General features: G+C 49.5%; 1 protein-coding gene across 1 annotated transcript; it reads left to right on the top strand.

Moving 5' to 3' along the window:
• The first annotated feature begins 12,125 nt into the window (after positions 1-12,125).
• On the top strand, positions 12,126-14,239 carry LOC117436938 (serine/threonine-protein kinase pim-1-like). The gene is given in 6 exon segments (XM_034069017.1): positions 12,126-12,647; positions 12,728-12,778; positions 13,093-13,459; positions 13,666-13,842; positions 14,084-14,175; positions 14,177-14,239. Coding segments are annotated over 6 exon segments (1,272 nt in total).
• Positions 14,240-26,011: the final 11,772 nt, after the last annotated feature.

Below are 26,011 nucleotides of genomic sequence, written 5' to 3'. Positions count from 1 at the left end.
GACTCCCAGGGTACCCCTGGGGTTGCTGCTTGTCCTCTGTCGCACTGAGCACAGCCCCTTGTCAGGGTCCTGTCAGCTTGGTTCTCACCTGCTGCTCTCACACCTCCAGGGCACAACTTGTGCCCTGGCTTTCCCTGGCTCCATTGCCCAGTGCAAGCTTGGAGCAGGAGCGAGCTCTGCTCTTCTCTTGGCTCCATTCCCTGCGGTTCTTGCTTGTGCACAGCAGCCTGGGCTTGGAAGGGCTCCAGCCTTGCTGCCCATCAGCAGCTGCCACTTTCCAGCTCTCCCTGAGTGCAACACCAGTGCCAGGAGGGCACAAGAGCACTTTTCATGCATCCCGGAAGAGAAACAAAGGGAAAGGAAGGTAATGGAAAGCTAAGGAACATAGCTGAAAGTAACCGAACAGAATGGAAAGGAACATAACAGGAAGGAAAATAACGTAATGGAAGAGAGTTAAATAATGGAGAAGAAAGGAGGGCAATGGACAGGAAAGAATGGTAATAGAGGAAGCTGAGTAAGAGAAAAGAAAGTGAGTAACAAAAAGGAAAGAAACATAATGGAGAAGAAAGGAAAGAAATGTACTGCAGTGGAACAGAAATGAAAGTAACATAATGGAAAGGAAACAAAGAAACATCCTTTATGAAATGTCATTTTAGGAAAGGAAACAACAGGAACATAAAGAAAAGAATAGAACAGAACAGGAAGGAAATGAAAGTAACATGAGAGGAAAAACAGGACAGGAATTTAACAGAAAGGATAACATAATGGAACAAAAATAAAAGGAAAAGAACATAATGGAAGAGGGAGGAAAGGAAAGAACACAACATAACTGCAAGTAATTTAACAAAATGGAAATGAATGATGGAGGAAGGAAAAGAACGTAACAGAAAGTAGAGTAACATAATGGAAAGAATGGTAACAGAAGAAAGTTAAGTTACAGACAAGAAAGTAATATGAGAAGACAATAGAGAAACATATTGCAATGGAACAGAAATGAGAGTAACGTAACAAAGGAGAAGAACATCATGGAACAGAAATGAATGTAAAGGTATAGGAAATACCACACTTCATAACATTTCCTTTTTTGGAAAGTAACAAAGGAACAGAACAGGAAGGAAATAAAGGAACGCAACTGTGAAAGTATCATAACACAAAGGAAATGGTCGTACTGGAATCAAAACTAACATAATGGAAGGGAGAGCAACGGAAAGGAAACTAATGGAAAGGAAGTTATAGTAAGAATACTAACAGCAAGGAAAAGAACAGGAATGAAAGTAATAGGAAATTAATACAAAGTACCGTAACACAAAGTAGCATAAACAATGGAGAGTACTGTCTCAGAAAGTAAAGGTTTGCAACAGAAAGTTATAGAAAGGAAAAGACCATAATGGAACAAAAAGTAAAATAAATCTCGTTTCCACTTGTAACCTTTGTAATTTGTTTCTCTTTATAGTTGAAACGCCCCTGGCATTTCAGGCAAAGATGTATCATCATTATTCAACTCATGATGAGTGCAGGAAGTGAATGGAACTAGAACAGTTGTGTTGAAAGTGACCTACACAGACCATGTAGTCCAACTACCTGACCAAAAGTGGAAGCAAGGCATTAAAGGCGTTGTCCAAATGCCTGTTAGGGTTAGGGTTCCAGGTTTTAAACACCCTCCGGGTAAAACAGATGACTATTCCAAAGTTGTATATTATACATGAATGAATTAAACCATTTCAGGCATAGAAAAAGTAAAACTGGTAGTTTATGCAAGCTGGTGTGTTTGTATACATATCACTGGTAAACTATGTAAGTATTTTTCTGTGCAGTATTTCAGAGGAGGAATGTGTAATGCTGCTTTGATTTCCAAGGAACAGATGGTACAGCTTTTTTGTTTGCAATTAATCAATCAGCTGCTAAAGGAAATGCAATGTTTGATTAACAAGACTTCATATCCACCCTAAAAAGCCATCTAATTTGTTGGCAATTCTTGCAAGCAATCTCCTGGCTAAGACTGGCTTTATTTCAAATGTCCGTAAGGATGAGCTGTTTCATTGGGCTCTAATGAGTAACTGATCTCACACAAACACACATTCAGAGGCCTCCAACTGTAAAGATGCAGGAGGAAAAGCAGAGCTAAAAAAGTCTCCAATTTGGATGTGGCATAAAAAGCTAAAACTGTTGATGTTATAAGAGAATTTCCTGGAAGGTTTTATCTGTTCATTACAGGGTCTAAAGTCACTTTTATACACTCCATAGACAGTGTTACACACTTTAATTGTGAACTATTCCAAGCCATTTCCCCTTCCTCCCCAAACTAAGGTAAACAAGTTGCTTCATTATCAAGGAAACTCTTTCCCTGTCTTCAGACACCTCATGCAGATTTCCTAAGGGATTCAGAATCAATTGGCTTTTGAAATATTTCTCTCTCCCCATGCTCTCACCTAAATACAATCACTAAATACCAGCCCTGCTCATGTACAGCTGCAGTGATATCAAATCTCAGATGTTAACAGATGCATTCCAGATGACAAATACTGTTTATGATCTCCCAAAAGTCTGCTGCTTTCATTTCCTAAACTCCTTCAGAAAATCAAGGGAGTTTTGTCTCTGTAGTAGCCACATCTTCACATGGAGCCATGTGACTCTAGGTTTGCGCTTTTCAAGGAGACAGGACAATCTTCGTACAGAGATACTGCCACAGTTCAGAGATAAGTGTTCTATGGAAGACAAAACCAAGTTACACTGGTTAATCAGATACTCATTTATCCCTACTGAGTATTTTTTACAGGAAATTCAAGGGTTTAGATATAACACCCTTCCCTCTGTTTTCCTGGAATGGGAAAAGGAAAGCACATTAGGTAGGTAGTTATCAGAATTAGAGCACAGAACAGGCTGCTTTCAAATGCCAGCATTTGTTAAGCTTCAACATTATGCCAAAGACCAAACTGTAAAAATTCTTCAAATAAAGACAGAAGAGTGAAATATTCTAAATTTTGATTATTGTCAGTTTGAAAGGGTTTCTGAAGTACCTTTTGCCAGATTCCCAAATGCCAAGAGTGCCCTTGTTCATTTGCTGTTGGCAAAGTAAATGTGGTTGGGAACTTCAGCTGAACATTCCTGTTCACCCCTTCCAACTTTTTCAGGCTGTCAGTTTACAGAAGCTCCCAACATCTTCAGCTATGAGAGCTGAAATCTAAATCAAATTACAGATCAAAATCCAAGGAGAAACGCCCACGACCATCATCCCAAACCCCTCCATCAAATAGTGATAGAAAGAGGAAATTAAAGCTGAAGAATGGGGACGTTCCAATGCAGAACTGCACACATAAGTAAAATGTTTTGAGCTGTTTCAGTACACTTCAACTTTTCTTCCCAAGTGGAAGCACACTTACCTAAAGGAGCCCCAAACCATTAAAAGCACCAAACACAACCCAGGCCTGCACAGAGAAGATTCTTAGGTAGTCAGCACTTTCCTTTTAGGAGTCTTTTCCTGCTGTTTTTGCCCGCTACATAATTATCAAGCACTACTTCTTAACCACAACTAGGTGACCTCCACAGCCAGATGCTGAGCTGAGCTATTACAGGTCCCCAAAGCACAGCATCTGGCACTTCACACACCTTCAGAATGAAACAGATGTGACTGTTTTCTGGGATACAATCGCTCTATGAACCCCTGCTTTGCTCTCACAGTTGCCTAGCTGTGAAATGAATTCTAAGAGCTCAAAACACCATCCTTTCACTGTGCCTAAGTGAGATTAGCAAGAGACTATTACACACTACGCTACTACTTTACCTATGGCAGTTCAAGTAGAAGTTAACAGAAGCCTAATGGTTTAGTTTTGTTACTCTTAACATCATTCCACTACATGTTCTGGGAAAAGGCAGTTCAATTGCTCAAACTGTATTTTAAGCAATAAATAAAAAATAAGAGCCAGGGAAAAAAAAAGCAGCATCTTTCTCAAGAGCATCATCAATGTAACAGCAGAATCACATGGCTGGCATGAACCTCAAAGGTCAGCTAATCCATCTCCCAGAAAAGCTCAGTTACATCCCTGTTGTCATTGCTGACATACTCCTGCTCCAGATCTCCCTAGGTTTAATTCCTCAGCACACTGAGGCAGCCCAGAGCTCCACCAGCCCTTCAGCAGCTGAATTTATCTCACTCACTCTATACCATGAGGCTGCTCTGCTGCAATTTAAACTACTCATTTCTCTTTCTATCCACCACAAATTTGATAACAACTTACTTTACTCCTCCTTGCAGCCATCTTTTGTCTATTTGCAAATACGAATCTCTTCTCTACATCAAAAAGGCCAAGTTTATTCATTAGGGACTGCAGTGATAGGACAAGGGGTAACGGGTTGAAACTCAAACAGCAGACGTTTAGATTGGATATAAGGAAGTAATTCTTTACTGTTAGCATGGTGAGGCACTGGAATGGGTTGCCCAGAGAGATTGTGAATGCTCCATCCCTGGTAGTGTTCAAGGCCAGGCTGGATGAAGCCTTGGGAGATATGGTTTAGTGTGAGGTGTCCCTGCCCATGGCAGGGGGCTTGGAACTGGATGATCTTAAGGTCCTTTCCAACCCTAACTATTCTATGATTCTATGAGCTTGGCCACAGGTTGTGTTTTCAAGGTGCTAGAATATTCTTGCTCTGCTCTGGACTCTCCCATTTTTTATGAAACTCAGCATACAAAAGTGGACAATGCCCAGCACAGCAGAATTTGCACATCCCACAAGCTACACCTCTGACAACTCATCCTGAAACAGTGTTTCCCTCATTCACGGAAGCACAGGAAGTGAACTGCAAAGGGAAATAAGCCAGCAATAAAGCCCAATTCTATAGAAATGAAAAAAAACCACAGACCTACAACCCAAAACCAGAAAAGCAGTTTTCCTCAACCTCTGCTTCTACAGGTGGTTAACCCCTCCTAAGCACAGTAGCTCCTATTGCTCACTTGCTCTGCATTTCAAAACCCTGAAAACACCTTCCAAAAGAAAGATCATTCTTTAAATATACATTATAGGTAATTATATATTCAATATAATATATAATATATAAATTTAGGAAATACATATATGCACTCTTCAAAAAAAACTGGGAAAAAAAGCCAACAGAAAGAGTTTTAGTGCCTTGTGGCTGGACTCGTGTACACTGCTGTCTGCTGCTGCATTGGCTGTCATGTCACTCAAACTTCCCATCAGCAAAGCCCCTTCCTGACTGAGCAGAAACCCTCTTCCTGCTGCCACTGATCTAAGTTTCAGCCTTCTTAACACTCTGGAATTATGGATTGTCACCTCCCCAGCGGCTGTATCCGCCTCACTCTTTCCCTTTGCCTTCTACTGGGAGCTGATGAACTTGTAAGGAATTCTCATTATTAGCTCAATATTCCAATCTGCCCCGTAAAAAGGGAATGGAACATCAAAATATACATGGAAATTTGCCATGTTTGTGTAAAGTTGATTCTAGGCTCATTTTTGCAAGTTACAAACCAGACGATTACCATTGCGGTAATAAAGGGAACAAAGTAGAGAGGCTGCCATCAAAGTAAGAGAGCACTACTTCATTTGCCATTTATTTGCCACTGGGATAATAAAGTTACTACTGTGGGGGTGAAGACTGTCACTTGAGTTACCATACAGTACTGCAACTCAGGAATTCACTATGAATACAAAAGAAAAACAGCCCATTTATGGCAAAAGCAGAGATACTTCTTTTTTCTCTCTTAGCTCTTTCTTTGCTTTGGGCTGGGGAATGGAGGGCAGAGAGAAATTAATTTCAATCCAGAATGGATTTTTAAACAAATTTAGCAGTGATTTTAAATTAGAAGCCATAGATTAGGCAATTAGCATCCCTGTAGCAGTGTCAGCCTACAGATACCACAAGAAAGAAGTATAATTAGACACCAATTTTTAACAAGGTGCTTTTGAGAATCAAATCATTCAAGGATACACAAAACATTAACAAACCCCAAACCAGCTGCATTCTGGCATGGGTCTTTGGGCCCAAAATAAACACTGGTCGGAGTAAAAGCATGTGAAAGGGAGAACTGCAAGCCATGCGAAATATCGCCAATGAAGGCACACTTTCATCTTCAAGCTGGGTGATTTGGCATGTTTGTGTAACCTTACTGGGAACTGCATCTGAGGGGGAGGTTGTCAAAGAAACTTAGACATTCACCATGCTTGTGCCGGTCTTACGCTGGTCCCAGCCACAGGAAGCTTCAAAGCTGCCTGAAGCTTGTTTGAGTCTTCTCCAGCTGGAAGACAACAGGAACAACACTGGCAATACATCTTACCCCCTTCTCTCCTATCCCTCTCTCCCATGCAAAAGGCCTCAAGACTGCTATAAAAACTAGGCGTGAAAAATCCATACTCCTGACATATGATTATCTGCTCCCACTTACTCTCTATTGCCAGGGCAATGGAAAAGAGGAGTCAAGGGAAAAGCCTGGATCTACACATTCCCAGCTGTATAATACACATTCTTGGTTGCATTCTTAAAGTGGACCGAGATATACAAATTAAAACCTCAGCAAATTCTATACAGGCCAAAGTAGGGGAGATGACTCCAGTAAATTTAGGTCAAAGCTAAAAGATATCTGGAATTCTATTTTAATACAAGATTTCTGTAAGTGGCTACAAATAGCAAAGCCACAGATTAAACCCACAGATACTTCCCCATCAAGTAAGTTCATGCTAGTTCTTTCCTGTCTTGCATATCAGAGCATTTGATCTGTCTGACCTTCCTCAATGTTAGATAATGCTCAGCTGCACAAAGATATAACAGAGCTTTAAAAGTTCATAGTAACCGTTTTTGCTTATTCATGATTATTCATCTCAAAAGACATTATTCCCATGCTTATTTCAAAGACTGTAATTAAGTCTAAGTCTAATTTTTACAGCTGCAATTGTCACCATTTCCTGCCCCTCTTCCCTTTTCTTTCCATTCCAGTCCCCCATTTTTGGATCTGATCCTACTGCAACCAGCAATCCTGTGAAGAAAAGCACGGTACCTCACTTGGGTGTATTACTCCATTGAAGTTTTACTTGAGTCAAACTTTAACTGATTAGAAAACCCCATGTCAAATAAAATCAGATTGTTTTTTAAAACCTCACATGAAAAGCTGATGTTTGAAAAGCTACCAACCACACCAAACAGCAGCTTACCTACAAAACAACTGCTAGACACACAAACACTTGATCAAAAAGGCTTTTCCAAAGGAGCTGAGCACTTATTTCTAACAGAAGAGAACTAAAACATTACAGAAACAAATGCTGCTATCAGCTCATTTGCGTTATCTCAATCAAGATGTCCTCTATCAACATGAAACCAATTCAGAACCAATGCATCATCTCTGTCATTTCCATTAATCACTAAGCAATTTGCAGTGCCAACACAATCCAACTTTTCCAACTGCCACAGAAATACCAGCAGAAACATCTGCTCCATGTCCCTTTTTTCATGTTTTCTCTCCAATCACTGTGCCCTGCAACCTACCATCTTCACATCTTTTGCACATAGTGGATGAGCTGTGAAATTAGTAATGTGTTAGACAGGTACCCAGGAGGTTGCCCCGGCTGGCATGCACTCTTTCTTTGGCATGTGTTTCAGACCACTGGAGAACATTCATTTAGAGTACCTACTGAGGGGATGAGAGTATGGTGAAAGGGACAGGTTCTGTGAGAAAAGCCGATCTGCACAGCCACAGAGGAGCCCAGAGATGCAATAGCAGGGGAGAAGCCCAAACAATACCCTGGCAGGCTGCTCCCAGGTCCATCTCAGGAGCCATCAGCCCAAAGGCCCATCTGCACAAACCCAGAGATTGGGCAAGTCAAGCTCTCCCAAGCAACAACCAACCTGCCTGCAGCTGCCCTGGCACAGCCTCAGCTCCACTCTCTGGGCATGGAGCCCATCACTGGAGGTCACTGGGAGCAGCTCTCTCAACATCTTTCACACTAAGGGCATTGCTGCTTAGGGGTGGGACACATCACAGGATGCACACAAAACATAGCTCAGGATTGCACAGGACTTACAGGATGTCTGGGGGCAGAACCAAAGGCAGGGAAAGGGAGATGGTTAGGCCATTTGGAGAACACAAGTCTGAAAAAGAGAGGCAAGTGGAAATATTGGTCAGTATGCTTGCCTGGTTGTGCCCTTCAGCTCATCAGCACAGTCTGTCCTGCTCTCTCATTAAATTCCTTTCTATGTCTTTCCTGGGCAAGGGGCTCTCAATCCCATGTGTGTATGGATAGAGGTGTGGGTACCAGCAGCTGCAGCAGACCACAGGCCAGAGGGTCCCTGTGTCCATGGTGCCAGCCACTGGAGCAAGAGGAGCTGTGTGAGTGTGTGATGCCTATGGAATATCAAGCGGAACTAGCCAACAAGCTAGTGAAGTACCCTAGGAGCAAGCAGGGGTGACTGGGTCTCCAAGCATCAGCTCTGCATGCGAGAGGAACAGGGTGTCTCTGGGGATTAGCAGTGGGGACCTGGACAGTCCTGCCTAACTCTGCTTGGCCTAAGAAAGGATTTACCTCCTGAAGCCATTTCCCCTTTTATTTATGGCTGCAGTTAACTTCTTAGAGCCCTGAGCTTGTGGATTGTACTCAGCTACACTGATACTCAGCACATCTCCCTTCTCCGTGATCAGCAACATAGCACCATGTAGATTGGAAAACACCTTTAAGATCATCAAGTCCAACTGTTAACCCAGCACAGCAAAGGCCACCCCTAATCCATGTCCCTCAGTACCACTCCTATACACCTTCAGATACCTCCAGGGATGGTGACTGCACCACTGCCCTGGGCAGCCTCTTCAGTGCATGACAGCCCCTTTGGTAAAGACATTTTTCCCAATACCCGCTCTAAACCTCCCCTGGTGCAGCTTGAGGCCATTTCCTCTTGTCCTATCGCTTGCTCCTTTCAAGAATAGACTGACCCCACCTTACTACATCCTCCTGTCAGGCAGCTGTAGAGAGCGATAAGATCCCCCTGAGCCCTCTCTTCTCCAGACTGAACCCCCCAGCTCCCTCAGCCATTCCCCAGCACACTTGTGCTCCAGGCCCTGCATCACTTCCCTTGAAGCTGGATAAAACAAAGCATCAAAATGGAGCTTAGCTTGGCACACTTCTTAAGATAAGATACTGCTTGACAAGTAGCTCAAGTGATCAACATGTGGATGAAGCTCCTCGCTTCTGCCCAGCAGAGCTTTCTAATCTGTACCAAGTGTCTGATGATGATCACCCAGACTGCTGCAACAGAACAACAACAGACCTGCTGAAGAGGAAAAAAAACCAAAATCGGAGCAGATGATTAGTGAAGGAAAGGCCAAAGGAGGAAACAAACTGTCGAGGTCGATACACAACCACAAAGAAACTGAGGAACAGGAAAATGGGGGAAACAGAAGGGGTTTGGGAAAGGAGAGGTACAGCTAAAACTTTCAGAAAGCCGTAACAAGTCCTTGTAGCTCATTTAGCCTGAGAAATGCAATGATACGTGTCATGTTCTGCGGCGTTTGTGGCAAATCGCATGTTACGTGTTCCTCTGTTTCAGAGCATCTACTACTAGATCCTTCTGAACCTAAAAGTATGTTGAAAACATATATAATTAAGCAACCATAGACACAAGAGAATTTAATCTAAAGTTTTCTAAACAAGTGAGTAGGGAGTACGGATGTCTTCAGTGAGGTAACATGAAAGATACAGAGGTATACACGGGCTTAAACATTTGCAAGATGAGATTCAAAGGCAGACTGTCTGTTCCACTGAAATGAACAGTGCCAGATGTACAACTAGCTACACGGTACATAGTACAGCTAAGACTCCTGCTGACAGCATGAAGAACTACAAACTACAACATAGTCAAATACTTTGCTAATATCAGCACAAACGTGATTTATGAAACAGTAGCATCTTCCATGTCTTTGTAAAGTTATCTAAAAGTAAACATACCTAGAGGCTTCCTAAGGCTTCAGTAAAATATTTCAGGAGTTCCAGTAACCTCTTATTCCTTCTGCTAACACTTGTGTAGCCAAGATACCTATTAGCTCTGTAACCTAAGGTGAAACTTGAAAGCAACAGTAATGAAGTATGACAATACCAAACACCTACTTTTGCTAATGGACGGTGGTCCTACAATTGGGTGTGCTTTGTCTCCCATTTATATTACAATATATTGGGAAGGAGAGTAAAACCTAAACCCCCACTATACTAGAACTACAGAAAAACAACCACGGCTCTTGCCGCTGAGTGACAAAGGTCAATGTGGACAACTGATCCCCAAGAAAGGCATGTAGAACAGCCAAAAACTACCACTGTAAAGAAGCCTGAGTATACTGGAAAATCACGTTTGAGAAAGGTAGTATATATACATAAACAAGAACCAAATTATATCGAAAATACCATCCACAATATATACTGTCCACAGAAGTATAGTAAAAGGAGCAGCAATTACTCTCTATGCTCATTTGCTACTGGAGCCCTACATCTAATATTGTGAAGGTAAGTGTTGTCACACTGGCTATTAGGGCAAATTATAGGATGCAAAAAACAAGTAGCATCTCAGGGTTTCACTCCATTTCATCAAAAAATGCAAATTTACCCCCACAAACCACCTGAAACACTGCTGTAGAGCAAACAAAGCAGTAACAACCTGAACTGCCATGTTTTGTTACTCTTTCAACGAATCCTGGCTTTCCTTATCCTTCTTCTCCATTTTTTTCCACAAGTGCAACACTTCCCATCGCTTCAAGTTTGTGACAGAAAAGGCTCAGAGTTGTCAGTAAGGCCTGGGGTACGATCAGCCTTGAATCTCATCAGCAGAGGCACAATGCAATAGTCTCTTCCATTGCTTACAGGCACAAAACAAACACATCTCCCAAAAAACCCACACTTTTGCCCCTGGACAAACACAACTAAACTACCCCAAGGAGTCACTTTGCAACAAGTAATGGTACCTGGCAAGGGAAGACTCAGCAGGGTTCAACCCTAAAGCCCACTGAAGGACAGAGAGCTTCACTGCTTCTCCTCCACCTCAAGAATAAGTCTGCATTGCTCTGGACCATTTTGCATTGTCAAGGCTACATTCCAGAAAAAAGATGCGTGGCTCCTGCTAAAGCAAGCCTGAGAAGTCAAGCCTTAGATAGCTGAGGGAACTGGCCACCAGTCTCACACCTGGACTGTGACAGAGTTGACTGCAAAGCTCTCTCCAGCAGATTACCTAGGGAAAGCAAAGTCCTTATTATGCCCCTCCAGTTACACACAGCTACAAGTGCAAAGGTTTCTAGAGTCTGTTTTTCATACCTGCAGTAGGAGTATCCTACACATGCACACACTAAGATCACAAACTCCAACTCTAGAATAAGTCAGAGGGCGGGGGGGTGCAGCGGGACCCCCATGAGGGGCAGCGCGGGCCGGGGCCTTTCCTCACGGAGCAGCCGCCCCTCATGGGATCCCAGAGGCACCGGGTGGGCTGCGGTGAAGGGGCCTTAAAGCTCCTCCAGCTCCAACCCCTGCCCCGGGCAGGGACCCCTTCCACTAGAGCAGCTGCTCCAAGCCCCTGTGTCCAACCTGGCCTTGAGCACTGCCAGGGATGGGGCAGCCACAGCTGCTCTGGGCACCCTGTGCCAGCGCCTCAGCACCTCCCAGGGAAGAGCTTCCTGAGATCTCATCTCAATCCACCTCTGTGGACAGGAAAGGGAAAAGGGGATAAAATAAGCAGTAAAATGAAGCCTCCTTTTGACTTCCCAAAGCCTCCGGGCTCACTTCTTTATTAAAGCCTCGTTCGCAGGGTCCCAAGGCTCAGGTTCAGTTTACAAAGGCTCGGCCGCGGGGATGCTGCGGCCGGGCGGGGGGTGCACGAGCCCGGCCGCGGGGCTGGGCAGGGCCCGCTCCGCCGTTCCACGGGCTCCTGCGGCCGCGTGGACAGAGCCGTTGAGAGCGAGGCTGTGGCGGCAGCGGCAGCAGCGGCTTTGGAGCGGCTTTGGAGCGGCTTTGGAGCGGCAGCGACTTCGGCAGCGACTTTTCCAGCGGCTTTTGAGCCGCAGCGACTTTGGCAGCAGCAGCAGCGGCAGCAGCACCCGGCGCGGCGGCGGCAGCTCTCGGCGGTCCGGAGCCCTCCCTCCGCCGCTCCCCGCGATGGTGCCCCCCGCCGGGGCTCGCGGCGCCGCTCGGCTCTCCCGGTACTGGCAGTGGCGGCGCTGGGCGAGCCGCCGCCGCTGGGTCTGGCGAGGCAGCGCCGCCCCCTGGCGCTCCCCGGCCCGCCCCCAGGCCCCGCCCCGCAGTCGCCCGGCAGCCGCGACCCCCGAGAGCCCTGCGGGGGTGCCGGCACCGGCAGCGCGCTCGGCCAAGGTGCCCGTGGTGCTCCTCACCCGCATTGACCCGTCGCTCTATCTGCGCCCCGGGAGCGGCGGCGAGCGGCACGCCGCGGAGCCTCGGCCGGGAAAGGCCGGGAATGATGCGGCTCCGCTCGGCCCGGAGCGGCCGCTGGGGGCCGGCGGGGACCCCGCGCGCAGCGACAGCGGCAGCGGCAGCGGCAGCGTCTCTCGCGTCGGGCATGACAAGGAGACCTTCGAGCGGCTCTACCGAATGGGACCGCTGCTGGGGAGAGGCGGCTTCGGCTCCGTGTACTCGGGGGTCCGCCTGGGTGACAACACCCCGGTAAGGGGCGGGGCCGGCGGCGGGGCGGGGAGGCGGCGGGGCCAGGCGAGGCTCAGCCCAGCGCTGCTCTCGGCTTGCAGGTGGCCATCAAACAAGTGGCTCGGGAGCGCATCTCCTCGTGGGGCCAGCGGGTGAGTGCGCGGGGCCACCGGCACAGCGTGGGGCAGGGCTGGTGGGGGTGAGGCGGTGGCGCCGGGAGGGGGAAAGCGGGACAGCGCGAGGGGAGCGGGTGTGGAGTCACCGGGGGTCACGGAGCATCCTGGGCAGAGGGTGCCTGGTACCCTTGGGGCCGGCTAGGGGTGCACCAGAGCATCCTGGGGACTTGGGGGGGGGCACCTGGGAACAGTGGGGCCGGGCAGGGGGGCATCAGAGCATCCCAGGCAGGGAGGCACAGGACCCCCGGGCCAGCATCAGCCCCGCTAACGGTGCCACGGTCACCCTGCAGCGCAGCGGCACCCGCATTCCCATGGAGATAGCCATGATGAGGAAAGTGCGCTCCGACTGCAGCACCATCATCCAGCTCCTCAATTGGTTTGAGCTGCCCGACTCCTTCCTGCTGGTTTTGGAGCGTCCGGAGCCATCGCAGGACCTCTATGAGTTAATCAGAAACCGGGGGTTCGTGCCCGAGTCTCCGGCGCAGGGCATTTTCCTCCAGGTGCTGAGGGCCGTGCAGCACTGCCACAGCCTCGGTGTCCTGCACAGGGATATCAAGTCCAAGAACATCATCATCCACTTGGTCACCGGAAAGATCAAGCTAATTGACTTTGGTTGCAGCACCCTCCTCAGGAACATGGTCTACACCAAATTTAGTGGTGAGCGCACAGCCCAGGGTGCTTCCAGCAGCAGGCAGTTTGGGAAAAGAGTCACGTGCTGGTGACAAAGTGGCAGGTCACACCGAGTGTGTCTCCCCACGTCCATGGGGCCACCGGTGCAGCCCCTGCATCCCTGGGGATGCGCGGCTGAGGATGCGGGAGCAGGCGGCATCCGCCTGATGAGCTGTTCCTGTATCCTGTTGTAGGAACACCTTTGTACTACCCGCCGGAGTGGTTCCTCTACCACTGCTACCACGGCCGTCCGGCGGCCATCTGGTCCCTGGGCGTGCTGCTGTATGAGATGGTGTGCGGGGTCCTCCCCTTCCGGTGCTGCAAGGACATCACCAGCGGGCAGCTCTTCTTCAAGCGCCAGATCTCTGTTGGTAGGTACTCGGCTTGGCGGCAGCAGGGGGAGGTCAAGTTTTAGAGGGTGGCAGCTGATCTCCCTTGGTCAGCTGGAGGAGGTGGCACATGTCCTGCCATCCTGCTCTCCTCTAAACCGGATCATGGAGGAGGAGGTTTGGGTGCAGCTCTGAGCACACCCCGGCCTGGGCGCTGCGGACGGTGGCACAAGGTGGGCAGGAGCCTCCTGCAACTGAGTGGTGGTTCCCGGATGCTCCCCAGAATGCCAGCAGCTCATCAGGTGGTGCTTGAACATGAAAGATTGGGCCAGACCATCCCTGGAGGATGTGTTCAACCACCCTTGGCTGCAAACATGAACTGCCCCAGGAGACAGCCACACTCCACCCTCACAGCCTGAGCCAGCAGCCGGGCAAGTAAGCCCGGGGTGCCTTCTGGGGGGAGCGTGGGGTTTGTGGGGTTTGGGGGTTTTGGGAGGTTGGGGTTTTTGGCGAGGATTTGGGCTCTTGGAGGGTTAGGATGGATTTTTGGGGCCTGTGGGGATTTTTTGGAGACTTTGAGGGTTTGGGGGTCGGTTTCTTGGGGGGACCTTGTGGGTTTTGCGGAGAGTTGGTGGGTTTGGGTGTTTTGCAGTTTTGGGACCTTGGTGAGGTTGGGTGTTTATTGGGGGATAGGGTGTTTTGGGGGGACTTTTGCAGTTATTGGGGGGGTTGTGGGGATTGGTTTCTGGGTTCTTTGGAGGGCAACAGGTGTCAGAGGGACACCTCGTAAGAGTTCATTCTGCTCTTGTAGCTGAGGCAGTGGTTAGGTTCGGCTCTAGTCTGAGGATAAAGCTGGTAACACACGGATTGTGTAGTGGTTTCTGATTAGCACTTCCCCTGAGCAAGGCTGATTCAGTCTCTCATGCTCTGCAGTGAGGGCAGGCAAGACCTAATAGCAAAGCAACAGACAATGCGGCTACTGCAACACCAGCCACAAGAACTGCAGCTACTCCAACACCAACCACAACCACTGCGATGACACCAACCATGGCAACAGGCACCATGACTACTCCAATGGCAAGGACTGTCACTACAGCTGATACGACTCCACTGACAAGCACTGCTGCTATTCCAACAAGGGCAAAAAAAGCAGTACGGCTACTCGAAACTCAGTGACGAGCAGTGAGGCTTCTCAAACCCAAGCCACAGGTACTGCAGGTACTAGAAGTACAGAGACAGACACATTGGCCACTTGAATGCCAAGGACAGTCAATGTGGCTACTACAAGCCAATTCAACATGCCCTGCAGTTAATGCAGCCCCAGGCACAAGCACTGCAGTTGCTCCACCACCAGTTTTCAGCTCTGAAGCTCCTCCATCTCTAGGAAGGAGCAATGGTGTTACTCTAAGGCCTGCTATGTATACAGTGGCTACGTCAACCCCAGCCACAAACACTGCAGCTACTCCAGTGCCAGTCACAAACACTGCAGCCTCTTCAATGCCAGTGACACACACTGCTGCTCCTCCAGCCCCATCAACAAGCAGTGAGGCTTCTCCAACCCAAGGCCTAAGAACTGTGTCTACTACAACCATGGCAGCAGGTACACGGGCTACTCCAATGCCAAGGACAGGTGCTGTGGCTGCTACAGCTCCAATGACACACACACTGCAGGTATTCCAACCACATCAATCAGCAGTGATGCTTCTCCAATGCGAGCCACAAGCCCTGTGGCTACTGCAACCCCAGTCACTGGGGCAGTGGCTACTATGTGGCACTGACAGGCAAAAACACTGCAGCTATTTCAGCCACTGCAACAAGCATAGCAGCTACTGCAGTGCCAGTCACAGCAGTGCGGCTGCTCCAATGCCTGAGGCTGACACTGCCACTACTGCAACCTCATTGACGAGCAGTGAGGCTTCTCCAAACCAAGCCACGTGCAGTGTGGGTACTCCCCAGACCCACAACTGCCCCACAGGTGACCCCCCAATGATCACCCAGACCCACAACTGTTCCCAAAGTCATCCCCCTGTAACTCCACAGCCACACAACTGCCCCCAAAGAGACCCCCCCACACCCACAATTGCCCCCCAACTGATTCTCCCAAACCCACAACTGCCCCCAAGTCACCGCCCAGACCCCAACTGCCCCCCCAACTGACCCCCCTCATGGTTGCAGCAAACACAGTTCTTAGGCCTTGGGTTGGAGAAGCCTCACTGCTTGTCAATGGGGCTGGAGAAGCAGCAGTGCGTGTCAATGGTGTTGGAGAAGCCGCACTGTTTGTAGAGGAGGTTGACGTAGCCACTGCATACGTTGCAGGCCTTAGAGTAGTGCCATTGCTGCTTCCCAGAGTTGGAATAGCTGCAGGCCTGAAAACTGGTGGTGGAGTAACTGCAGTGCTTCTGCCTGGGGCTGGATTGGCCAAAGTGCTTGTTGATGGGGCTGGAACAGGCACAGTGCCTGTCCTTTGCATTCAAGTGGCTGATGTGTCTGTCACGGTACTTTGAGTATGCACACTGCATGTGACTGCTCCTGAATGAGGTTGCAGGAGCGGCAGTGTCAGTCTCAGGCATTGAAGTAGCTGCACTGCTGTGGCTGGCACTGCAGCAGCAGCTGTGCTTGTTGCAGTGGCTGGAATAGCTGCAGTGTTTATGCCTATCATTGCCATGTAGTAGCCACTGTCCCAGTTACTGGGGTTGCCGTAGCCACAGGGCTTTGGCAGGCAGTGAGAAGCCACAGTGCTTGTGACTCGCACTGGAGAAGCCTCACTGCTGATTGATGTGGCTGGAATACCTGCAGTGTGTGTCAACTGCAACAAGCATAGCAGCTACTGCAGTGCCAGCAACAGCAGTGCAGCTACTCCAATGCCTGAGACAGACACTGCAGCTGCTGCAACCTCATTCACGAGCAGTGAGGCTTTTCCAAACCAAGCCACAAGCACTGTGCATACTCAAAGTACCGTGACAGACACATCAGCCACGTGAATGCAAAGGACAGGCACTGTGCCTATTCCAGCCCCATCAACAAGCACTTTGGCCAATCCAGCCCCAGGCAGAAGCACTGCAGTTACTCCACCACCAGTTTTCAGGCCTGCAGCTATTCCAACTCTGGGAAGCAGCAATGGCACTACTCTAAGGCCTGCAAGGAGCCAGCAGCCGTGGCAGGGCTGGGGAATAGTCAGAACAGCATCCCCAGCACCCATGGGATGAGTGCCTTGCTCAGTGCTCTCCCTGATGTGCCTGAGAAAGTGGTGAGGGGTGTCAGATCCAAAGAGCCAGCAGCCGTGGCAAGGCAGGGGAGCAACGAGGACACCATCCCCAACACCCATTATAAGGGTGCCTGGCTCAGTGGTCTCCCTATTGTGCCTGAGAATGTGGAGGAGAGTGGCTGCTCCAAGGAGCCAGCAGCAGTGGCGGTGCTGGAGAACAGCAAGGACAGTGGCCCTGATGTCTGTGATTTGATGGACTTACTCAATGCACTCCCTGACCTGACTGAGAGTGCAGAGGAGGGCAGCAGCCAGAAAGAACCAGCAGCCGTGGCAGGGCTGGCAGACAATGAGGACTCTGTCCCTGGGGTCTATGATTTGTCTGCCTTGTTCTATGCTCGCCCCGACCAGACTGACAACACGGTGCAGAGCAGCTGCCGCAAGGAGCCAGCAGCTGTGGCAGGGCTGGAGAACAGCAAGGACAGTGCCCCTGATGTCTATGATTTGATGGACTTACTCAAAGCACTCCCTGACCTGACTGAGAAAGCAGTGGAGGGCAGCAGCCACAAGGAACCAGCAGCAGCGGCAGGGCTGGCAACCAGTGACCACACCAGCCCTGGGATCTATGATTTGTCTGCCTTGTTCTATGCTCTCCCTGACCTGACTGACAACACGGTGGAGAGCAGCTGCCGCAAGGAGCCAGCAGCCGTGGCAGGGCTGGAGAACAGCAAGGACAGTGCCCCTGATGTCTATGATTTGATGGACTTACTCAAAGCACTCCCTGACCTGACTGAGAATGCAGAGGAGAGCAGCAGCCGCAAGGAACCAGCAGCAGCGGCAGGGCTGGCAGACAATGAGGACACTGTCCCCGCAGTCTATGATTTGTCTGCCTTGTTCTGTGCTCTCCCTGACCTGACTGACAACACGGTGCAGAGCAGCTGCCCCAAGGAGCCAGCAGCCGTGGCAGGACTGGGGAATAGTCAGAACAGCATCCCCAGCACCCATGGGATGAGTGCCTTGCTCAGTGCTCTCCCTGATGTACCTGAGAAAGTGGTGAAGGGTGTCAGATCCAAAGAGCCAGCAGCCGTGGCAAGGCAGGGGAACGACGACGACACCATCCCCAACACCCGTGACAGGAGTGCCTTGCTCAGTGCTCTCCCCAATGGGTCTGAGAACACGGTGGAAGGCGGCTGCCATAAGGAGTCAGCAGCCAGCCCAGCGATCAACAGGGTGACAGATATGGCATCCAGACGGCCCTGAAATCCCAGCAGAGCTACAGGCTGGGCAGATTCTGGTATCTTTTCTGGTATCTTCTGGTATTCTGGTATCTTTTTAAAGATGCATTATCTCCATCATCATCATAATCCCAATCTGGAGCTGTAAGGGGAGTATGATCTTCAACCCTCCCATCCATTGCCCTTGCAGAAATCTGGGCATTTACCTGAGTGCAAGCAGTTTTTATAACTGACTGTTTTTCTGTCTCTGTTAATGCATCCAGGATGACATCTATATCCTTCCAGTCAGGATCTTGACTTTTTACCAGGATCTCAAATGTCTTTGCTACCCCTATAGGGTCATTTCGATTCTCTTTTGCAATCTGTTTCCATCTATCCAAATCTCCTAAAGAAAAATTCACTTTTATTTTGGTACATCCCTCCGGTCCCATTGCTTCCCTCAGAGGGGCTTGCAGAACAGTCTTAGTTTTACTACGAATCTGGGCAGCAACGGGCGGGGAGGGAATTTGTTTTACACTCTGTTCTTGTTCCACACTTTGTTCTTGTTTCACACCTTGTTCTTGTTTTACACTTTGTTCTTGTTTTACATCTGAATCAGGGGTTTCCTCCTCGATCGGAGGTGGATTCTGATCCGGTACTTTTGGGGATATATAATCCTCCATTCTATCCTCAACCCTATGATCCTCAGCTCTTTTCTTAAGTTTCAAACAAATTTCCCCAATCTCACAACCAGAACAACATCTTTCCAATTTATTCCCTGCCTGCTTCCTTTCTTTTTCTAAAGCTAAAATTAAGGGATCTGAAGGTGCTATATTAATTCCACGTTCTCTTTGCCACTCCGGGTGATTTCTCAACGTGAAAAACATATCTGCATACATCACTTATCCCATTTTCTTTGCTGCCTCAGAAACAACATTAATTGTAACAATGTGTTATAATTCAGAGTTCCGTTTTTAGGCCATTTTTCCTGATCTTCTGGGGTGTACAAAGGCTACCACTGGTTACAATATTTTACCAATGCTCTTTTATTTCCCGAGCCCCCAGGAGACCCTCCCAGTTCTTTCCAGTGTGCCAACATGCACCCTAAAGGACTCTTTTGCATGATCTCTTCACTCTGCTGATTTCCCATTATCAATCTCTCACACACACACAGGATCCCACAGACACACTGCACACAATTACAACACTTGGAACAGATACAGAGACTAAAATTCTATCAAACAGACCACAATTAATAACACAATTTTAACAATCTGTCACCGATACCAAAATCACAGAACCAAAATCAGCACTAGAACGAACCGGAACAAATCGGATACCAATACCAATTCGAATACTTATACCAATAAGGTTCAAAACCGTGTCCACAAGACACCCCCTGTGTCTTGTAGGACTCACCCAAATCACAAGAAGCCCCCTGCTTCTTGCGAGTGTATACCAACGGACGCTAGCAGCCGGGTATATGCCTTTACCTACGAGATTTCCTATCTCGATTTATGGAAGGCTTCCAAACCATGCGTACGCTTACCAAACCAATTTACCAAACCGAGATGCCCCCTGCACCTTACAGACTATACAAAGAGAAGAATACCTTTGATGAAGATGGTCCTTGTCTGCTCCTGCAGTGACCCCAATGAGTCCAGGGGTCCCTCCGGGAAAAACTCCCGAGGGCCCTGGGGAGCCCTGTCCTCAGCGGGTCCTGCAGCCGAGCAGAGAGGCTCCCATCTGGGGTGACAAATGGATACGGAGACAACTCCAGGAACAAACTTGCCAACACAGTTTTCAAGCTCACAAGCAGGTATTCTTTATTCCGGCGCCAGCAGACACGGGGGATAACTCCTCCTAACGTGTGTCTCCCTTATTGCTACACAAGCCATCCTTATATAGCCCTTGGGCACACATACATATTCATGAGGTTACATATGGATTACATCATTTTCCAGAAAGCTCCCCGCATGCATACAGAATTCATTAGCACCAGAGACATAAGAGTCCCCTTGCCCTCCTACTTATCAGTTAGTTTACCCATAGCCCATCCTGGACACCTGCTATTCCCAGATACTCCTTATCCCTGCGTCCTGTTTTTCTAGACTGTTTTTCTTAAAACTACCTCAACTAGAACTATTTATCTTATGCCAGTATGTTCTCTAGCTGGACTCTATTATTTCTTCTATGTACTAAGCACCTCAGTAACTTTCCACTGCTACTGCTACAAAGCCATCGAACTTAACATTACTTACAACTAATTTTAAAGGTTTATATATTCCATTTTGTGATTTTATGTTCCCCTTGTTTCAGAGAAGAGATTCAGAGCTCTGCGCTGCAAAGCCAGCTCCTGGCAGGGCCAGCTTCTTAGCACACGGCAGGGATAGCAATCCTTTTCAGCTGGATAGGCAGGGCTAGATTCTAGGAATGCCTTTTGGAGGAGCACCGCAGAGCTCACCATTCTCATCCCCCACGCAGCCAGGGGCAGAAGCCATCAGCAATGGGATGCGGACATGCTTGCAGAGATGCCAGCGCTTTGGAGCAGCCACTGATGCCCTGCCACGTGTAGGAAGGATGGATTCTTGCCCCCAGGCTCCATGAGGCCAGGGGCTTTTGGCCACTCTCAGCAGCCCCTGAGATGGCTCCAGACTGAGGGAGAATAGGGCTTGGGCATCTGCGGGGAGGCGTGAGCAGCCTGTGGAGCAGGAGCCGGTCCTGCTCCCATGCTCAGGGAGAGCCGATCGCCAGTGCTGGGGTCAGGAAGGAATTTTCCCCCGGGCCACATTGGCTCTGGTCCTGGGGGTTTTTTGCCTTCCTCTGAGCATGGAGCAGGACCACTTGTCAGGGCTCCTCTGCTCCATTCTGGCTGCACTACTGCCTGCTGCTCGTGCACCATGAAGGTGGCCCCTGGTGTCCTGCAGCTGGGGGGGGAAGGCTTTTTTTCCCGCATGAAGGGCCTGCCAGTGTCCCCGCGGGTTTTTTGCCTTCCCCTGCAGCGGTGAGCCAGCCCCTTGACAGGGCTCCTTTGGGCTATTGTGGCCCAAGGGCTGCTGCTCCTGCTCCACGCAGGTGGCCCCTCATGCCCCCATGCATGTGGGGGGAGGAAGCTTTCACGACTCCCGGGGTAGCCCCTGGACGTTGCTGCTTTCCTCTGTCGCACTGAGCACAGCCCCTTGACAGGGCTCCCCTTTGGGCTCGCTTCTTGCCCGCTGCTCTCGCACCTGCAGCCCAGCACTCCTGCCCTCCCCACTCTCCAGCTCCACTGCAAGCTCGCAGAGGGAGCCACTTCTGCTCTTCCCTTGGCTCCATATACGTATGCGGGGGTTCTGCATTCTGCACAGCAGCACTGTGCTTGCAAGGCCTGGATGCTTGTGAGCATCACCCCTGAAACCAACCCACAGCAAAACCCCATGATGGAACATCATGGAAAATTCGGTCAAAGATAAGAAACCAAACTAAAATCAAATGAAATCCTAAAATAAAAGCTTTTTTTTCACTTGTAAGCTTTGTGTTTCACCTCCTTGAAAGTGGTTTTGGAGCTGAAAAACCCTGGCATTGCAGGGCAATAGCAGTGCCACTGTTATTCAGCTCGGGCTGGGTGTAGGGAATGGCATGGGATGGGAGGCAATGGATTGGCATGGAATGGAGGGTGCTACTTTTCACCTTTAGCATTGAGCACATCCTCTTGTCAGGGCTCACCTTTGGCTTCACTTCTTGCCTGCTGCTCTCACACCTTCAGGGCTCTTGATTAAAAACTTATGTTCATCTAGAATCTTAAAGCATGACCTGGGTATAGTGCTGGGTAAGAACTCCTGCATAACTGCAGATGTAGGGTTTTTCTCTTCCTGGGATACCTGAAATTTGTAGATGGTCTAAAGCAGCTGCTCTTAAGTTAGATCATATGAAATACTTTTCAAGAATAAGGCCTCTAAGACATGTTAACATATACCTGCACCACTGCTTTGTGCACTGGAGCAAAGCTCCTCCCATCATCCTGAGGCATCTGCTCTGTTTCTCTGTGTGATAAATTGCAAAAAGCTGGGTTTTACAGCTCTTTTGGTACAGTGGTAGCATAAACTTTTATGATTGAGGGAAATGAAGGTTGATTTATTATCAGGCTAATACACAGTAAGTGCTCGTTGATTTTTCATGTCCCACTCTAGCCTTCATTTGAAATGTATTTATTTTAAACCTCCCATCTGAATATTCATTTCAACCAGTCTCTTACTTTGCTGTAATACACAACAGACCCTGGTTATTTTTCAGGTGTTCAGTCCTATTTGCAGGGAAAATATTTCTCCTGGAATCAGTCACAGGAAAAACCTACACCAGTTGTAATAGCAGAGCAGGATAAATGTCATTGAATATCCCTGGGCTCAAGCTTCATCCGCCAAATTGAGCTTCCCCTTCCCCACCTTAACAGCTTCCTCCCACCACGAGAAGCAACTTCCCAACGGGATGAAACAGTGTGATGCAGTGGTTCCCACCTCAGCTGCTTTTGAAGCCTGGTGTGTCATGCAACCCGGTGCCCACAGTGAGAGGGGTTGTAGAAGGGATGGGAGGAATAAGGAGCAAGGCTTGGAATTGCTCAGGCCAGAGATAAGGGACAAGAGACTGTGATTGTCCCTACACGCGCAAGCACTGGAGCAATGCAGTGAGAAGCTGGCAAGTGTTTCCAGAAGCAGAACTGTAAATGGTCAGCAGGACGGGTGACCCCGATCAAATCCCTCGCTTCCCCATCCTAGATCTTCCAATCAACCGAGTGCAGGGGGTCTTGCAGCTGCCCCGAGCCATGGCCTTGTGTCCCCACAACTGCAGCAGCAGCAGCAGGACAGGGAGGTGGCCCCAAGGACTGCAGATGTACTTGTGCAGGAAATGCGCACACAGCTCTTGGTTGTGTTTGGGGTTGGGAAACCACCTTGTACTCCTGGGCAGCCTGTGTGCGGCTGCACACGCAGGCACACGAAGCTCCACAGTGCAACTGGAGCAAGCGGAGAACAACTTGATCTTGCTGGAAACCAGCTCTAAAGGCTGTGTCTGGGAAGCTGCAGTGTAGCAGGAGCACACGCATGCCTTCGCTTCCCTCCTGACCCCGTGTGCCCGGCTGGTCCTCACTCGGGGTCTGTGGCTGTGAAGGCTAGGAAGACAGAATGCATCAACAGAAGGTCCAGCAGTTGGAAAGGGAAGTCATGGGCACGGGCCTGGAGCAACTTCTCTTGACTCACTGCTGTGTCAGTCACACCTGGACATGGGCGAGAGAAGCTTCCAGAAGTCCAGGAACTGGGGCCATAACCAGGGGTGTGTGCGAGCCCCTGGGGCTCCCTCTCCACACCAAACACCCCCATTGGAAGACTGGTGATCTCTCCATTTCTCTGCATCCCCAACACTCCCCTTTCTCTCTTGCTCTCTCTCTTTTTCTTTCAAGTTGCTAAGTAACACAATGCCCACCTCAACTTCTCATGGAGCTGCAGGGCTCAGGTGGAGTCCAACTGTGAGAGGGGGAACATTTTCAGGATATTTGCTCCATTAAAGCTGGTGTGTATGTAGGGACCTCAGGTGTTATCTCAGCTGAATGCACACAGAAGGGCTTTGGAGGGAGATACAGATTAGACATTAGGCAGAAGTTCTTCCCTGTGAGGGGGCTGAAGCACAGGCACACGTTACCGGAGAAGCTGTGGCTGCCCCATTCCTGGAAGTGTTCAAGACCAGGTTGGATGGGGCTTGGAGCAAACTGCTCTAGTGGAAGATGTCCCTGCCCCTGGCAGGGGGCTGGAAGTGGAGGAGCTTTAAGGTCCCTTCCAGTCCAAACCAAGCTGGGATTCATGATTCATGAATCAATAGCATGTTGTAGAGAGGATGCCCTCAAAGGGAGGATTTGAAAGGAACTCCCATGCTTTTCCAGAACACACAGAGCATTTCCCAGTCTGAAATATAGGTAATATTGGACAGAGACCATACAGCCAAAGGGAGGCAGAGCTGAGCTGCAAGTAAGGGGTGTCCAGGCGGACATCCACTCTTCGTGCTGCTGTCTTCCTTCCCCTCCAAAACTGGTTTGGAGATGGATCAGCTTTGCCCAGTGGAAGGCTCCCATCTCCACCGCTCTCTGCAGTCAGCTTGTCTTCACCCATGCCGTGAATTGCAGGGTGCATCCTAAGGTTCCAGGGCCTTGTTGGAAACCCAGGAGTTACTTGGCCTTTCCTTTATTTCCAGATTCCTGTCCCAGGTGGAAGGAGATGAAGATGCAATGTGTCAGCCAGAGCACACGAGTCACAGACACCTTGGTAGCTCACTGGCATTAGGTGCGTTGTGCTTTAAGCCCAGCTGGCAACTCAGCACCAGGCAGCCACTCACTCAGCCCCCCTTCCCCAGCCTCTCTCCAGGCAAGATGGGGCGGTTGGGGAGGAGGAGAATCCAAAGAATTCTCCACGGGTTGACATTAAGAACAGACCCGTAACTGAAGTATAATATAAAACCACTTTTACTACTACTATCCCATGGACTGAGGTAAGAACAGTCCCATAGCAAGCATAATATACAACTCTTCTACTAGTACTAATAATGGTAATAACTATGATGACAAGAGACAATATAAAACTAAAAGAGCAAAGGAAAAAAACAGTAGTCAGCAGTGATGCACAATAGAGATGCTCAGCACAACCCTGCCCTATCTGCAGCCTGCCCCTTCGGGGTGACTCCCCCCAGTTCTATACTGGGCATGACGTGCTGTGGATGGATACCCCTTTGGCTCGTTTGGGTAAGGTGTTTTGTCTCTGCTTCCTCCTGGCTTCACATGCCCCTCCTCGCTGACAGAGCATGAGACTGAAAAGTCCAACGCTGCACATCTTCTGTCCTGCCCTGACTGTGCTGGCAGAGCCTGACAGGGAGAGCTGCCCAGGAGCATCGGGTGCTCCCTGCGCGGCTCTGGCTTTGGGAGCGGGGCAGAGCTGAGCTCCAGGGCAGCGCACAGCAGGAAAGCGGCTCTGCCACTGCAGGGGCGGCTGCTGCCATTGTGGGGGTCATGACACGTGGGCTCAGCAGCTGAGGCTGCCGGTGCCTTCCAGGCTCCTCCGAGGGGTGGGAATGGGGCTGATGTTGGTGTTGAAGTGGGATCCGCTTTCCCTGCTGACAGCCCCCATGCCTCCTGGGCCACTTCTTTACTGTCCCTCTCATTCCTGTCCAGCCTGGGCTGGTGGCAGGACCTGCACTCACAAAGTCCTCAACACTCACTCCCAGCTTCTTTCCACCCTGGGTCCCGAAGCTGCAGCTGCTTTGGGCTCCTCTTCTCCCTGTGAGGAGCAAGGGTGCACGGGCACTTGGATAACCAGGGGGAGGTTTCTCTTGAGCTCCATCATTTTGCCACCTTCCCTCCTCTGTCAAGTTGCTCTTGGTCACACTGCAGCACTGGAGCCATGAGCCACAGCCATGGGCCAGCCAGAGCTACAGGTGCTGTGCTGAAGTGAGCACAGCTGTTGATTCTTCACCCTGGGGCTGGTGTTCAGAGAACCTTACAGCATCTCTTCTCTCCCATTCATGGCAGGTGGGACAGATGGAAACTGAGTCACGTTTGGTTGCCAATGAGGACCACATGTTGGCAATGGCCTCCACTGCATGGTAATGAAGAAGTAAGTGGAGTCTCCACAGCCCTGGTACCAACTGGGGGTTCCTCTGTCTCCTCTCTGCCCTTCTTCCACTAAGTGGAATCTCAGTGCTGCTTGGAACAAAGGCAAAACTCCCCCTCTGTGCCTGCCTGTTGGAGTTGAATATCAGAGACTGGTGCCAGAGGCAGTAT

This window comes from Melopsittacus undulatus, chromosome 13 (genome assembly GCF_012275295.1).
Source record: "Melopsittacus undulatus isolate bMelUnd1 chromosome 13, bMelUnd1.mat.Z, whole genome shotgun sequence".
In the NCBI taxonomy this organism is placed as follows: Eukaryota; Metazoa; Chordata; class Aves; order Psittaciformes; family Psittaculidae; genus Melopsittacus; species Melopsittacus undulatus.
Note: the sequence above shows the minus strand (reverse complement) of the source record. Positions and strands in the feature narration are given on the sequence as shown.